The 13730-nt window shown below is 45.9% G+C and overlaps 1 protein-coding gene and 1 long non-coding RNA gene across 3 annotated transcripts; one reads left to right on the top strand and one right to left on the bottom strand.

Annotated features, from left to right (window-relative positions):
* Positions 1-790: 790 nt before the first annotated feature.
* On the top strand, positions 791-3022 carry LOC139832878 (uncharacterized). 2 transcript variants are annotated; one of them, XR_011747544.1, is made up of 3 exons: positions 791-1123; positions 1522-1766; positions 2321-3022. It is a non-coding gene; the product is annotated as an uncharacterized lncRNA (long non-coding RNA). The 2 variants fall into 2 exon arrangements; XR_011747543.1 differs by having other exon boundaries at positions 2333-3022.
* A 4893-nt stretch (positions 3023-7915) lies between these two features.
* On the bottom strand, positions 7916-9967 carry LOC127308917 (salt tolerance receptor-like cytoplasmic kinase 1). The gene is made up of 2 exons (XM_071822007.1): positions 9370-9967; positions 7916-8268 (listed from the first exon to the last, which is right to left on the bottom strand). Exons 1-2 carry the CDS (start codon positions 9857-9859, stop codon positions 7916-7918), a joined length of 843 nt encoding a protein of 280 aa, XP_071678108.1. The 5' UTR covers positions 9860-9967.
* Positions 9968-13730: the final 3763 nt, after the last annotated feature.

A 13730-nucleotide genomic window follows, 5' to 3' on the forward strand; every position in this document is an offset into this window, starting at 1 on the left:
TAGTGTTTTATCTCTTCCATAACTCTCCTTTCATGTATCGAGCAACTATCAGTCTATCACTAAGTCTCTTTGCTTACTGGAAGGCTCTAAACCTTAAAGCGTAAAATTATGGAATAACCAATGCACTTTTTCACATAGTGAGATGGTTGACACTTCAGTCTATATTTGCTAAATCTTTACAGGTTTGCATGTTGTGTTAGCATGTGAATAGCATCTTACTTAATTGCTTATCCTCGTCTGCTGATGAATTGGTGTTATTTCGCTGTGGATAGCTACTACTATCTAGAGATTTGCATAGGCCAAAATCTAGAACCTACAGGTTGCCAGTTTGATCTAACCAATAAATTGCCAAGAATTTATATCCCTAAAAGGATGTCCATTCTGTGCAAGTTTACCTCAATTAATTATTGGTTACCCCTTCGAACTTCAACTTTGCAGTGATACACCCTAAGTGTTTGATACATGGGATTTTGCTTTCGTTGTGCAGTTTGTCATGTCGAGGGTGTGGAGCTGGTGGTTGGTGGAACGCCTTGCTGGTATGTGGCCTTTGTTTTAGATATCAGAACTGTACACTGGGTTTGGTAAACTTATACAAATAGTTTGCTTAATAGTAAGTTGAACTTATACAAACATGGAATCATATTTCAGTTCGTATCTCTATTTTCTCTTCAGTATTGGGCACTTCTTTAACATATGAACGAGACACCGAGAAAGGCTTCCAGCTTGATTGGGGAAACAATAGCATCCACATTCGTGTGTTGCTAATTAATCATCCTACATTCAATATGGTCGTTGACTTGTTACAATATTTCAGAGATCTAGCAGTGTAAAATAAAGTATATGGAAATCTGAAGTCGTAGATTTTTGGTAGTTGCAGTGCGGATATTTGGAGACCTCATGATTTGTGTTTTGAACCCGACCCTGATTAAAAAATCTGGTCCAAAATTATGTGGTGTACAATATCTCAATTTTTTTTGTGAAATATGGTGCTTAAATCGTCAATGAGGCCAACCTGGTCGACGGTGTGATTTGGCTGGCCGCGTGGACCGCCGGTCAAGGAGATGTGGCGTCCTTGCCAGCCTCATCATGGCCGCTCATCAAGTCGACGGCGGCTGCTCCCACGGTGAGACGAATATATCTGCTTCTTTCTCTGCCCTTGATTTTGGGCTCCAATTTTTCGTTGATTCGTTGGGTGCACTGTCCTGTCCAGTATATACTCGCTAGGCTAAGAAGAGAAATTGTCGTAGCTGAAAACCAAACCTACTTGCTGCACAACAACTACCTGAAAGTTGAGGACGCCCGGTCAACAACTGCATTATGTTGGTGCAATAAAATGCACTGTCATCATATAAATCTTAACTGTGAGAAACTACTGTTATACTGATGTTTCTTGCCTGTCATTACTGATGCATCAGCACAGGGCCTTTTTCTTACTGTTATACTGATGTTTCTTGCCTGTCGTCATTCATACTCTCATACTTCTTTCTGATGTTTCTTACTGATGATCCACATCCTGTGTAGGTACCCTGTCAATTATGCATTTTATAAGGGATATTGCATTCCCTAAAAAGGATGGGTAGCTCATCAGTCTTTTTCTGAGAGTAGTTTGGTTGAACTACTGAGTACTGTCAAAGATTATGCAAGACCCTGAAGCCATTGATGACAGAAGCATGAAAGGCTGACTAGGTTGCATGTGTGGTTACAGGAAAATGAAGCGACCTCTGCATCAGTTTGTGAACTAAGCAAGAGATGTACGGAGATCAAGTGTAAGTATGATGCCTGAGCAATACATTTCAGTTGCTGGACTTCTTAGACAATAGTTAGCTTGTCTGTGAATATTTCACTGCCAATTAGTATTTGCCAATTGACAATTCTAATATAGTTGAAATATTTTAAGGCTCAGTAGTTGAATAGGGATATTTTTGAAACTATTTACAGGCCGAACTGCCTGCTGAAAAATAATCTACAGGCCACAGCTACTTTAATCACATCCATTGTTTTATTTTATCTTCTTTAACAGACTGTGAACTCATACAATGAGGATCCATACGCAAAGGAATTCTGTGTACCTCTGCAGCCACCGGTTAACACCTACTGATTTCATATGTTTCTCTGAATTTCACAGCTTCGTTGTTATTACTGTATTAGCTACAATTCCATGATGATTGGAAGGAGAACGAATTCTGTATCAAAATATAGTTGATGGAATATTTTCAGTAATATTGTTCCAAGATAGATCCATACACCACATGTGAAACTGAAGTTTCTCTGAAACTGAATGTTTGCATTAATTTCTCTGAAACTGAATTTTAAACTGCAGTACCTTCTTCAGGTAACAGTTCAAGGATGAGGACGGCTGGCTCGTTCAGGGGAGGACGGTGAGCTCGTTCAGGGGAGGGCATCGAGTTCGTTCAGGGGAGGGCGACGATCTTGTCCAGGGAGCAGACGAGCTCGCCGTCGGAGCAGCCGGCGGCGCAGTGGCGCAAGGAGGAGGTCAAGCCGTCGAGGACAACGACGATCGCAGCGGAGGTGCAGCGGCGCAGCGGAGGACCAGCAGCGCCGCAGGGAGGAGCTCGTGGCCGACGGCGAGCGCCGCAGCGAGGCATGCACGCGGAGCAGAGGAGGAGCAGAGGCGTCCGCGGTGCAGAGAGCAGCGGGCGGCTAGCGAGGCAAGCTCATGCACGGCGCGGCGGAGTAGGCAAGCGCAGCGCACAGAGCAGACAGCAGCCGGCGGCGAGCGCCGCGAGCTCTGCAATGGAGATCACGGTTCAGGAACACGATGGGGGCGACGGTCCCAGATAGAATCGCTGTGTTTGCTGACCTCGCCCCCGTCGTAATTGCTGATAGATCGATCACGGGGGGCGACGACAAGCTGATACCTCGACGGTGGAAGGCGGAGATCGAGGACGGAGACGGAGGTCGGGGAAAATCGATGTTTGAAATTTAAAGTCCTATCTTGAAGCGTTTTCACTGTTTCTAGACTTTTTTTTTGCAAAAGTTACTTTGTACTGTGGGTCCGACACTCTCCCGGACGGAGGGTGTACAACTTATTGATGCAAATATGTGCAGTTTTAAATATACAGTATATATGGTACAGATGATCCTCTTTTCATTTCTATCCGTCATGTGAAATATCGCGATTTTTTGTTCATCTTTGAACCTTACTAGAGATCTATCAAGAACTACAGATTCATACTCGCACTTTATGATTTTGTTCTTTTTTTCTTAGGATGTCATTTCCTTTGCTAATTCTGGGTGTAGTTTGTTCTTTTTTTCTTAGGATGTCATTTCCTTTGCTAATTCTGGGTGTAGTAGTACAGGTTTACTCACTATCCCCGTCTCACCTCTCTTTATGTCTATTGATAAATTAATCTTAGTCTGCAGTATGTATTGGCTTGCTTAGACTAAGATTCATTTCTACTTTGAGTGAATTTGTCAGTCTATTTTTTGCATTTAGTTTATGTCAGCACTGGAAATTGCTAGCCTATTATGTCGCTATCTATATTTTGTATTTTAGTTTATCTTTCCATTGAAAATGGTAGCATAAACTTTCTGTGATGAATTTGTTAGATATCTATTGTAGCTAGGCACAATTATTGTTATTTATATGACTATTTGCAGGAGGAGTTTTTGATCATAGAAAGTCGTTCTTTTGAAAATTGGCTTGAACTTCTACGTGGAGGCACGCCTATATATAAATTCTGGAAGATTATTTTTGAGATTATCACCTTCGATCTCCCGCATTCCAAGCTTTTGCTTCTATGGCAAGATAATCCATCTCTTAATTGCTCTGATGAAAAGGAAAAGACAGTTGTATGCTTGCCAAATGTTTAAGGACTTATTTTACAATTTTATCAAACCATGATTAAATGATGTACAATGAGTGAACCAATTAATTATCCCATCTGTATACTGTGCTCAGCATATACATTCTCTTATGGTCGATAACCCTGGGCATTCCCGTTTTAAGACGGGTTGTACAGTTTCCTCAACCTGGACCGTTGGCCGCAGTTTTAACTGGTTCGGTCTGGTTTAGACTGTTTACAAATAGTATGATATGATGGTGTGGTCTGACCTGGTTTGACGGTCTGTGCGGTTTCACACCAGTTTCATTCGCTGGTTTCAATGTCCGGAGGAAGCTTCATCGCCACCGTCCCTCGCTTCTTGCTGGTGTCCATCGTGATGTTCACCGGCCATGCTGCAACGACATCCATGGGCTCACCATTTTCCCGCTCTAGCCCCTTGCTCGCTGTCTATGCCGGCCTTCCATGGTAGAGTCATTATGGATGAAAATGGGCGAATGGCTGAGCATCAGCGTGGATGATGTGCCTCACGACTCTCGGTGAGCCAACTTCCTTGAGCCACAGGGGTCGACTGTTGAGTGAGCAGCAACAACAAACGAAGCAGACTGCGTGTAGTTGCTTCTATTCTTTGCTCATTTTTTCGGGGGGTTTCACTTCCTTCTTGTTTTCCAAATTATGTAAACCCTACTAATTATACTTCCTTATGTAGATATACTTTATCATGCCTCTGCTAATTATCCATTCACAGACAATTCATCCTTTTAGACATTGATTTGTATCTTATGTTGTGTTCTCTTTAGGTATCTATGCATATTGATCTTTGCAGCTTTGTCACTTGTGGTGTTTAACAATTCTCTGTTTCCAGTTTTTTTCCCAACCAGGTAAACATTTATTGTTTCCTCTATATGTTTTAGCTAGGCAAATTAGGATAAATCGGCCACATGCATCCTATTTTGAGTTTGACCACCTTGCTTTTTATTGTGATCTCTTTTCTCTTTTTGGCTTAGTGAAAATGTTTTTTCCTATTGCAGATAACTTGTGCTGAATTCGAGGGATGATATATATATCTCTACAAATATTGTGCAGATGTTTTAGTGCCTATGAAAGAGTACCCAACTTATATATGGTTAACTGTCGAGAGACTGATATTGATATTACATTTATGAATTAAATACAATGCAGTTTTATGTCTTTCTGTACATTGGAACACATCTTTCCTATAGAATATGGGAAATGGCACATTCTTTACATATTTCATCCAAGTATATGGTTGTGTTTATGAAATTTACCATGGTCACCATGAGTATGCGTAGTGGGCCATAAGCGTGGGACAATATTGTGTAATTAACACAAGCAGTTATTTCACTAAGTCTAAATACCTCACTAGCCATAATGTAATCACATGCCTTGAGTAATGTCTTGCTTTTGCCATTTGCGCCAACGCACAACCGGTCATCTATGGCATGTATGTTCACTTTTTTAGTCAGTATGTATGTTCTATTTTCTCAAAAACATAGTGAATTCTTGGACAACCAAACAAACATCAGCCGAGTAAAACTTACATTCTTAAAAAGGATTGCCTATATAGGTTTATGGGCTCTCAAAGACCTACTGAACTTTTGGAGAACTAAAAATACATTAGCACCATGAAACATATGGTTATAATACTGTCTTGCATTTGCCTGTGCGCCGGGGCGCACCGGGTCATCTAGTTTAAAAAAAAATCGCTGACTTTTCTTCGGCTATGACAATCACCTTATTTTCATAGGTGTTTTTGTCCTAGTTGGGAAATGGAATTATTTCTTACGCAGCAAGCACCTCCTTCTTGCCACGACTGCCAGTCTGATCGGGCAGCATGACGCCGCCGTTCTCTGCTCCGGGCGCCGCCGCGAAGCCTCCTGCAGGAACGCCATGCGCGCAAGGGGCGCCCGCTGCCGCCGGCGTGCCACGGCCGACGATGGTATCCAATGGCAATCTCGGCGTGCAGGCGCCGTCCACGGCGAGGATCCCGCCCGACGCTCCGATGAATGCTACTCGTGCGGCCGGTGCCGCGTTCCCGGCCGCGAGGCCTCGCATGCCGTTGGCGCCGCAAGCGCAGGGGGCGCCCACCGCAGGCGTGCCACGGCCAATGGCTAACTTCGGCACTCCCGTTGTGAGGGGGACTCGTTTCGGCGAGCAGGCCGCCCGGCGCTCTGATGAATGCTACCCGTGCCGCCGGTGCCGCGTTCCCGGCCGCGAGGGCTCGCATGCCGTTGGCGCCCACCGCAGGCGTGCCACGGCCGATGGCTAACTTCGGTGGTCCTGCCCAGATGGCAGCAGCTCCCTCGCCAGCGGCACGTATGAACGCAGGGACGCCGACGGCGAGGGCGCCCGGCATTCCGCCGAACGCTCGTGCAGTTGGCGCCGCAGTTCAGTACGGGAGGCCGCAGGTGTCGAAAACTTCCGCGCCTTCCCCGGGCAAACAAGCACCGACGGCGATGGGGCCGGCCCTCGTTCTGGCAGCGAAGCGTCACGCTCCGATGCCAGGGCCACAGGGTGCGGCACCAGTGGGCGGCGTGCCTCTGCCCAGCAACCCCGCTGCTGCCGCGGCCGGCGTCCGTGCTCCCGTGCCGCCCGGGCACGCCACGCCGCCACCGCTACTACCCAGGTTGACTTACGTCGTGGTGTAACGCGACCCGAGCAAGGGGTGGATGGCCCGCGTCATGGACCCGAAGCGGCGCGTCGCGCGCTCCATCGGGCCCTTCGACGACCCGCACGCATGACCGCGTCGCCGTCGCGTGCGCCGGCCGCGGCATCATTACCACCAAGCAGCTCAACTTCGGGTCATCGTTCTATCGCGTCGAGACGGCGTTCCTGCTGCTGTGGGAGGGCGACGTGTGCGGCGCCGTCGAGACGGGCGAGTACGAGGAGATCTACGCCAGGTTCCTGACCATCGGGTTCATGGCCGCGATGAACATAAAGGGCGGCGAGCAGACCACCGACGAGGCAGACGAGCTGATCGCCAGCTGCGTCGGCGACGGTGTGTTTTTCTGGGATGACATCGAAAACTTCTTCCTTTAGCGGGCGGGAGAGATCGGGGAGGAGGCCCTAGGGGATGAGGCATGGGAGAAGGACGGACATGGACACGGCCGCGAGCTGCTGCAGAAGAGGTTCATGGAGATGCACCGGAACAAGTCCCTCTGCGCCGTGTGGCGACGCAAGAACCACGTGGAGAAGATGAAGACCATGATGATGCAGAATCAGCAGCGGCAACAACAACAACAGATTCAGATGCAGCAGCAACAGGTTCATTTGCAGCAGCGGCAGCAGATTCATATGCAGCAGAAGCAACAGCAGATTCAGCAACAACAGATTCAGATGCAGCAGCAGCGGCGGCGGCAACAGCAATTTCAGCAACACCAGATGATGATTCAGAAGCAGCGTCAGCAACAGCTGACGATGGCTCAACAGCAAGAGCAGCAGTACCTGGATGACAACGCCATCTGTAGCCTGGATTCTGGAGAAATCGTCAACAACCAGATTGAATAAAATGGGGGAAAATGGAGCCCCTTTTTGAGGTCTTTGCTAGCCATGGCATTGTTGCTACTTCTATCGTTTAAAGCTAGTAATAGAAGAAAGGCTTCAATCCATTTCCTCGGGATGTAACTTGTTTTAATTTGTTAAGTGAGACAGATGTTGGAATTTAAAAACAATGTTTGCTTGAATGTTCTAACGTACGTTGCACTCAGACTCTGTCCCCCATTTCCAGTAAGCTAGCTGAATCTCGTGTAGCGGTTTTCACCGTTTAAAAATCACATTTTTGCTTCCATCAACATAACATATATGAATCGATTTTTTACCTCTAAAAGATGCTACATTACACACAAAATGAAAAGAAGAACTTTCCTCGGTTAGAAAATAAGTACTCGCAACTAATCAGTTAGCTCGTGGCGCGGAATAAGTCGAGCAACTTATGATCACTACCATCGCTCATGATAGACCTCGCCGCCTTCTCCGCCACGGCAGCCCGCACCTGCGCCATCATGGGTCGGAGCCCTGGCTGCGGCGCCACGCACTCAAGGGCGATTCTCGCGATATCGCTGGCCTCTACGGTGTCATAACAGTCTCCTAGCCTACTGTCCACAAGCCCCGCCACCCTGGTTGAAGGGGTCAGCGTACCCCGGGGAGCCCACAGCAGCGGCAGCGCCGCGTCTAGCGGGCGCGACGGCTGCAGAGAAAGTGGCCTCGCAGGCGGAGCCTAGGTCGCAGAGCCGCGCGCCGCCCACGTCGTCGAGGAGCACGTTGGAGGCTGACAGGTCGCCGTGCACGATGGCTGTGGCGGTGCCATGGAGGTGCTCCAACGCGAGGGCGATGTTGTTGACGACACGCATCCTGTGGCACCAGGTGAGTGGTGGGGTGGCGCCGTGGAGGCGGTCGGCGAGGGTGCCGCCCGACATGTACTCCAGCACAAGTGCGCCTCCCTCCTCTGCAAGAAGTGAAATTCTCTCAAATATGTAATGTTTTTAATTGATTACAATCCTTTTGGAAAGAAATGTTAAGCATTTGGAGTAAAACAAAGACGAGACACCGTATCTTTTGAAGGACGAGACACTCCAAATCAAGAGTACTAGTAGTAGTATGCACATGGTAATTTAGCATTCTAAAAGACGATTAGTGAGCTAAAAGCCTTTTTTCAAGCATGTCGTTGTCTCACTGAAAAAGCGGGTGAAAAGAAATCCGGTGAGGTGGCGTAGTTGTTCTCGATTGTTTAGGTAGGCTGTAATGTCACCACTCCTCAACAAAAATCACTTACTAGTAGAATTAGTTTCTGCAGACCTGCCACTAAACAAAGTATTGCACATCAACCATAATTTATCATACTGTAGTACTATTAGTACTGTACATCTTTATGGAAAATGAAGTGGACACGGGTCTAGGCAGACCCATTTTTACAAAATTCAAAAAAAAAATGCTATTGCAAACTTTCGGAAAAAATCGAAATAATTTAGCGCATGTACATAGTACATGGATACTTACTCGTGAAATTTTCAAGGCAAAATATAAATGCATATGGCCTATGAAAAAAGATAAAATGGGAATTTATATTTCTTTAAACAGCTAACTATCATTATATTGCTATTTTTCTATTTTGTTGTTTTTGTATAGGCCACGAAGAATCATGTTTTTCCTCAAAAATGAGTAAGTAGCACGACAATATGTAGTGCCTCGGATGTCGCAAGTTTGTCTAAATTTAGATGTAACTAGATAGTTTTTAATTTATTTATATATACATCTAAATTTAAACAAATCACCAGAATCTTTTATAGACAGAGCGAGTAAATGCCAAAAAAATGGTTTTTTTCAACAAAAAAATCGAGATAGTACTACAGTATCATTTTTCTTATGCGGGTCCCTGTACACTAACAACTTTTGCGGTCCGAAAAGGTTAAAAAGGAAGAGAGAGAGAGAGCACGTTCTGCCGCCACAGCGTAGGCGTAGAGTCAAAGCTTCAGACAGCAGTACAGTTTAAACATTATTTTTCTTCTAGAATACAGGTGTAAACTTATTTCTCGGTTAGTTTAGTTACCGTGGTCGTCGGAGTAAGCGAGTAGCGCGACGAGCCGCGGGTGGCGGCCGACGCGGCGGAGCAGGTCGAGCTCGCGCCGGAACGCGGCGAGCCGCCGCTCGCCGCCGCCGCACCAGCGGTGCACTTTGACGGCCGCCGCCGACCCGCCGACGCGCTGCCTGGCGAGGTAGACGGCGTTGCCGGAGCCGCCGCGGGCCACCACGGCCGCCTCGTCGAAGCCGCCCGTGAGCTCCTCCACCTCCCGCCACGCCAGCCTCCGCGGCTCCGCGGGCGTCTCCTTGGGTGCCTTCGTCGGCGGAAGCAAGGCCAGCTCGTGCTGCGGCGGCGATGCTCGTGCGGTCTCGGGGTCGACGGCGGCGTAGGGGGTGCGGGTGGTGGCGGAGGGGCGGATGGCGGCGAGGCAGAGGCGGAGGAGGAGGAGCGAGATGGCGGCGGAGGAGAGCAGGAGGAGGACGAAGAAGAGCGTGGCCAGCGCCATGGCCACGTCCATGCCGCCGCCGCCGGAGGTGTCGCGGGCTCTCCTCAGAGCTGAGCTTAGCTTGGCTTAGTTGCTTGGAGTGCGGGGAAGATTAATGGAAGGGACAGAAAGGGCAGGTGTCGTGTTGGTGACGCGAATATATACAACAACTTTTTTCCCTAGTTTATTGGTGGCAGTTAAGCAGGGAAAAGTTTGACAACTTTTTATTTTCTTTAATTGTTTGCTGTTAGTTTTTTCTCTGCCAAATGCGCAACATAATTGTAATGGTACGTGGCAAAGACATAATCGGGTGGTGTGTTTTAAAAAAGGTTAGAAAATAACGGTGTACTGTAGCAAATTCTCCGTATTTTCAACCGAGCCCCATGGATTCTCCGGATTTGCTCCGTTATATAAATATTACAACCACACCATACAATTACCACATAAAAACATGATAGAACAGCTGGATTGCAATCCAATGTAGCCTAAAATCTAAAAAAGAAAGAAAAGAAAACAATGCCAACAACAGCAGATTGACGAGGCGAATATTACCCGCAACCACTGAGTCCTCCAGATTTGCCCCACCACGCTCCTATCACTTAGAACCGCCACGTACGAAGAAACACCTTCAAGAATGAATGCAACGACGACGTTGTTTCCCATACTGACCTTAGGGTTTCCCTCTGTACTCGGAAGGGAGTGGAGAAGGTGTACACCGAAAACCCTTGACGATGGACCGGAGGCACCCGCAGGTATCGCTGCATCGATGTCGGACGAGCCGACAATGATTTCTCCCAAGCCCCAGAAAAACTACGACCCGGTCGCTTCGAAGCACTCTACCCAACTTGCTGCCCACCATCGTGCGCCATCACGGTCTTGTCACCACCCTCGTCGTCACCCCACGGTCGCAGTTAGGAAGCTTGGACGGATGAATATGAGAGCACATCAATAACCGGCCTTGCGGCCAGCCCCACAAGCGAAGTATTTCTAGAAAGTTTCTTTTTTCACGGTATTAGAATCGTTTGATCGATTTCCTTGGAACGGCAGCGCCACCGTCGCGTGGGGAAACTACCTCCACCGCCATCGCAGTAGCTGACCGGACGCGGTAGCATGGCACACCAGGCCCCAACGGGCCAGGCCAAGCCTCAATCGGGCCCGCAAAGCCCTCGCTGTAGGCCTAGATTTTTGGAGAGTTGGAGTGGGATTTGATTAGAATCTGAACCGTTGTTTCTTCATAGTACTATATGGTTTTTGATAATGTACGCCTGATGTGATTAAGTTTTGGGAGTGTGCGTGCCAAACTAAATTAATCATGTGCACGTACTGTACGTACGTCACGTACACGGCGAATTAAAGAGCCTGGACCCGCACGTGAACGGACGCCGGCCGTGAAGTTGGAGTAAACAAAAAATCAGTTTGAACAAAGAGGATTTCTCTCGCGATTTCCGAAGGTTGAACAGTGTTTCGTGCATGGACGGCTTAATCTGAGTAGTTTTTTCTATACTCCATCCGTACTTAATTTACTAGCTCTCGGTTCAAGACGAGGAAAGATGATTAACTATACTATCAGGTTATAAATCAACTGATGAATGTACTCCGGTCGGTAGCGAAAATAAAATGAGACATCGAAGATTCCAAGGTCAATGCAACAGTGGGATTCGTACTTGCTCGCCGGCGAAAAAGAAATGTTCCAAATGCCGAGAAAACTCCCAATTAATTTTGTTGCGGATATTATGTATAGATATTAAGAATTGTTTGTGCGCTTGAAATGATTTGTGGAAAAAGAAAGATGGACCTCACGCCATACGTAAAAGTAACAACTTTAGTCAAAATGTAGCTTTTCAAATCACCAAATTTCTATTGTCGTAGGGCGTAGTAACCTTTTTATTGTGAAAAGTTTGTAGACATATATTTATAGATGAAAAATATACGTGTAATTTTGTTTCGGGGGATTTGATAACTTTTCTTCCCAAGAGTACAAACTCATTCCTGGCAGCTACTTTAACTCTCTCAACAGCAAAAGAAGAAGGCCAACCCTAGGCGTGGGCCCGCTGTAACACAAAGAAATCAGTCGGCTTCCCCCATCAGATTGTTTTAAGTGGTAATAATCAACAACCTTTGGTGGCTGCACCATCAACCTGCCACATGTAACATTTGTTCATTGGTATGTAACATCAATAACAACATTTATAATTCCTCTCGTAGAAAATTGAGACAAAAGTGACTAGGATTTTTTATGCCTCCACACACCCAAATTTCCAATATATGCTACACATCTGCATTCACTATAACATGTAACAGATGCATTGGAACATGTCATAATACACATAGCATTAAAAAGCAGCATATGGTACGTAATTGAACAATAGACAACTAGTACAAAAACAAAAACACATTTGAAACATTAGAAAAACAAGCTCCTACTTGAGTTATCCACGTAGGAAAGAAAGTTGCTTAGGAGGGGCGATACTACAATAATTGGAGGTGCTTCGCCAGAGCGGGGGGGGGGGGGGGGGGGGGGGTTGGACCTGCGGAGATGAGGGACACTCAGATGGAAAGGGGAAGGGACACTACAGGAGAAGGGGGGAGGGGGAGAGGAGGAGCCATGTAGAAGGAGAAGATGAAAAGGGCGAGGGAATGATTTGATTGTTCTAAACGTTTTTTTCCTTTGTACAATCCAAGCGGTTGATTTTTCCCCTGTTGGGTTGAACCATTAGGGCATATGCATTATATCTTTGCAATTCCACATGGGATAATTGCTTTTTTTTTTTACACAAAAACAGTGGGGAAGATCCCCACTATATCATTTTATATATTTTTTAAAAAACAGGGGGTAATATGTACATGGAGTGAGCTAGGATAGCTCATAAGATGTCTAGCAAGTCCTGCATTCCTTCTCTCAAACTAGGTCTAACTCTATGCCTAATAATAGATATAGACTCTCTGAAAAAAGCAAAACAGCTATCTGGATCTACATGTTTATCATCAAAAATAATTGAGTTCCTTTGATTCCAGATGCTCCAACAGCCTGCAATCATGGCTTCATTAAAGAATCTGTTGAGTGATCTCTGCTTGCATCCACTATCATCTCAACCACATTTAATTATGTATCCATTCCTCCCCAATTTTCCACCAGAAATTTTGATTGAAGTCACATTGGAAGAAGAGATGCAGCATACTTTCAGGTGAATCTTCATTACACAAAACACAATGTTGTTTATCCACAAATAATTTTTTCTTGACCATATGAATTTTTGTATTTAATTTGTCTTGTATGAGAAGCCAGAAGAAAAATTTGTGCTTTGGGAGACATGCTGATTTCCAAATCCACTTAAATGGAGCCGGTGCAACAGGGGCATTAACTAGAGCTAGATAAACCTTTTTTGGTTGAATACTTATTACCACCCCATGAAAAGCTCTATTTGTCGTTCACAGATATATCATCCAGATGCAAACTGTTTAATTCCTGTGATAGTTCATCACACTGCTGTGCAGCAATCAAAGATAAAGGGAGATTAAACATGTTGAAGATATTATCCTGAGCAGTATTATATGCCTCAAAGACATTAATATTCCCTTTCTTGGTGAAGGAAAAGAGATGAGGAAACTTATCCTTTAGAATGATATCTCCCCACTTATCATTCCATAGCATAATATGTTTGCCATTGCCTGGAGAACATGTGGTGAGCTGTTTAAAATCTGGGATTAAAACAGTACAATCACACCACCAGAATGATCCTCTAGATGTGCTTGCTAGTGGAACAGCTCCATTTTGGTAATATGCTTTCCAAATCAGATTTACCCAGGGTATGTTCTGCTTGTTGTAAAATTTATATAGATTCTTTATATGCAAAGCTTTATTTTGTTTTCTTAGGTCAAGCACACCCAGTCCTCCTGCAGTTTT

The sequence above is a fragment of the Lolium perenne genome, chromosome 6 (assembly GCF_019359855.2).
Source record: "Lolium perenne isolate Kyuss_39 chromosome 6, Kyuss_2.0, whole genome shotgun sequence".
NCBI classification, from domain to species: domain Eukaryota; kingdom Viridiplantae; phylum Streptophyta; class Magnoliopsida; order Poales; family Poaceae; genus Lolium; species Lolium perenne.

Bases quoted from the DNA above. Each gene is read 5' to 3' on its own strand.
- LOC127308917 (XM_071822007.1), bottom strand. From the start codon at position 9,859: ATGGACGTGGCCATGGCGCTGGCCACGCTCTTCTTCGTCCTCCTCCTG. The intron at 8,269-9,369 runs GTAACTAAACTA...CACTTCTTGCAG, and splicing joins CGCTTACTCCGACGACCACG to AGGAGGGAGGCGCACTTGTG.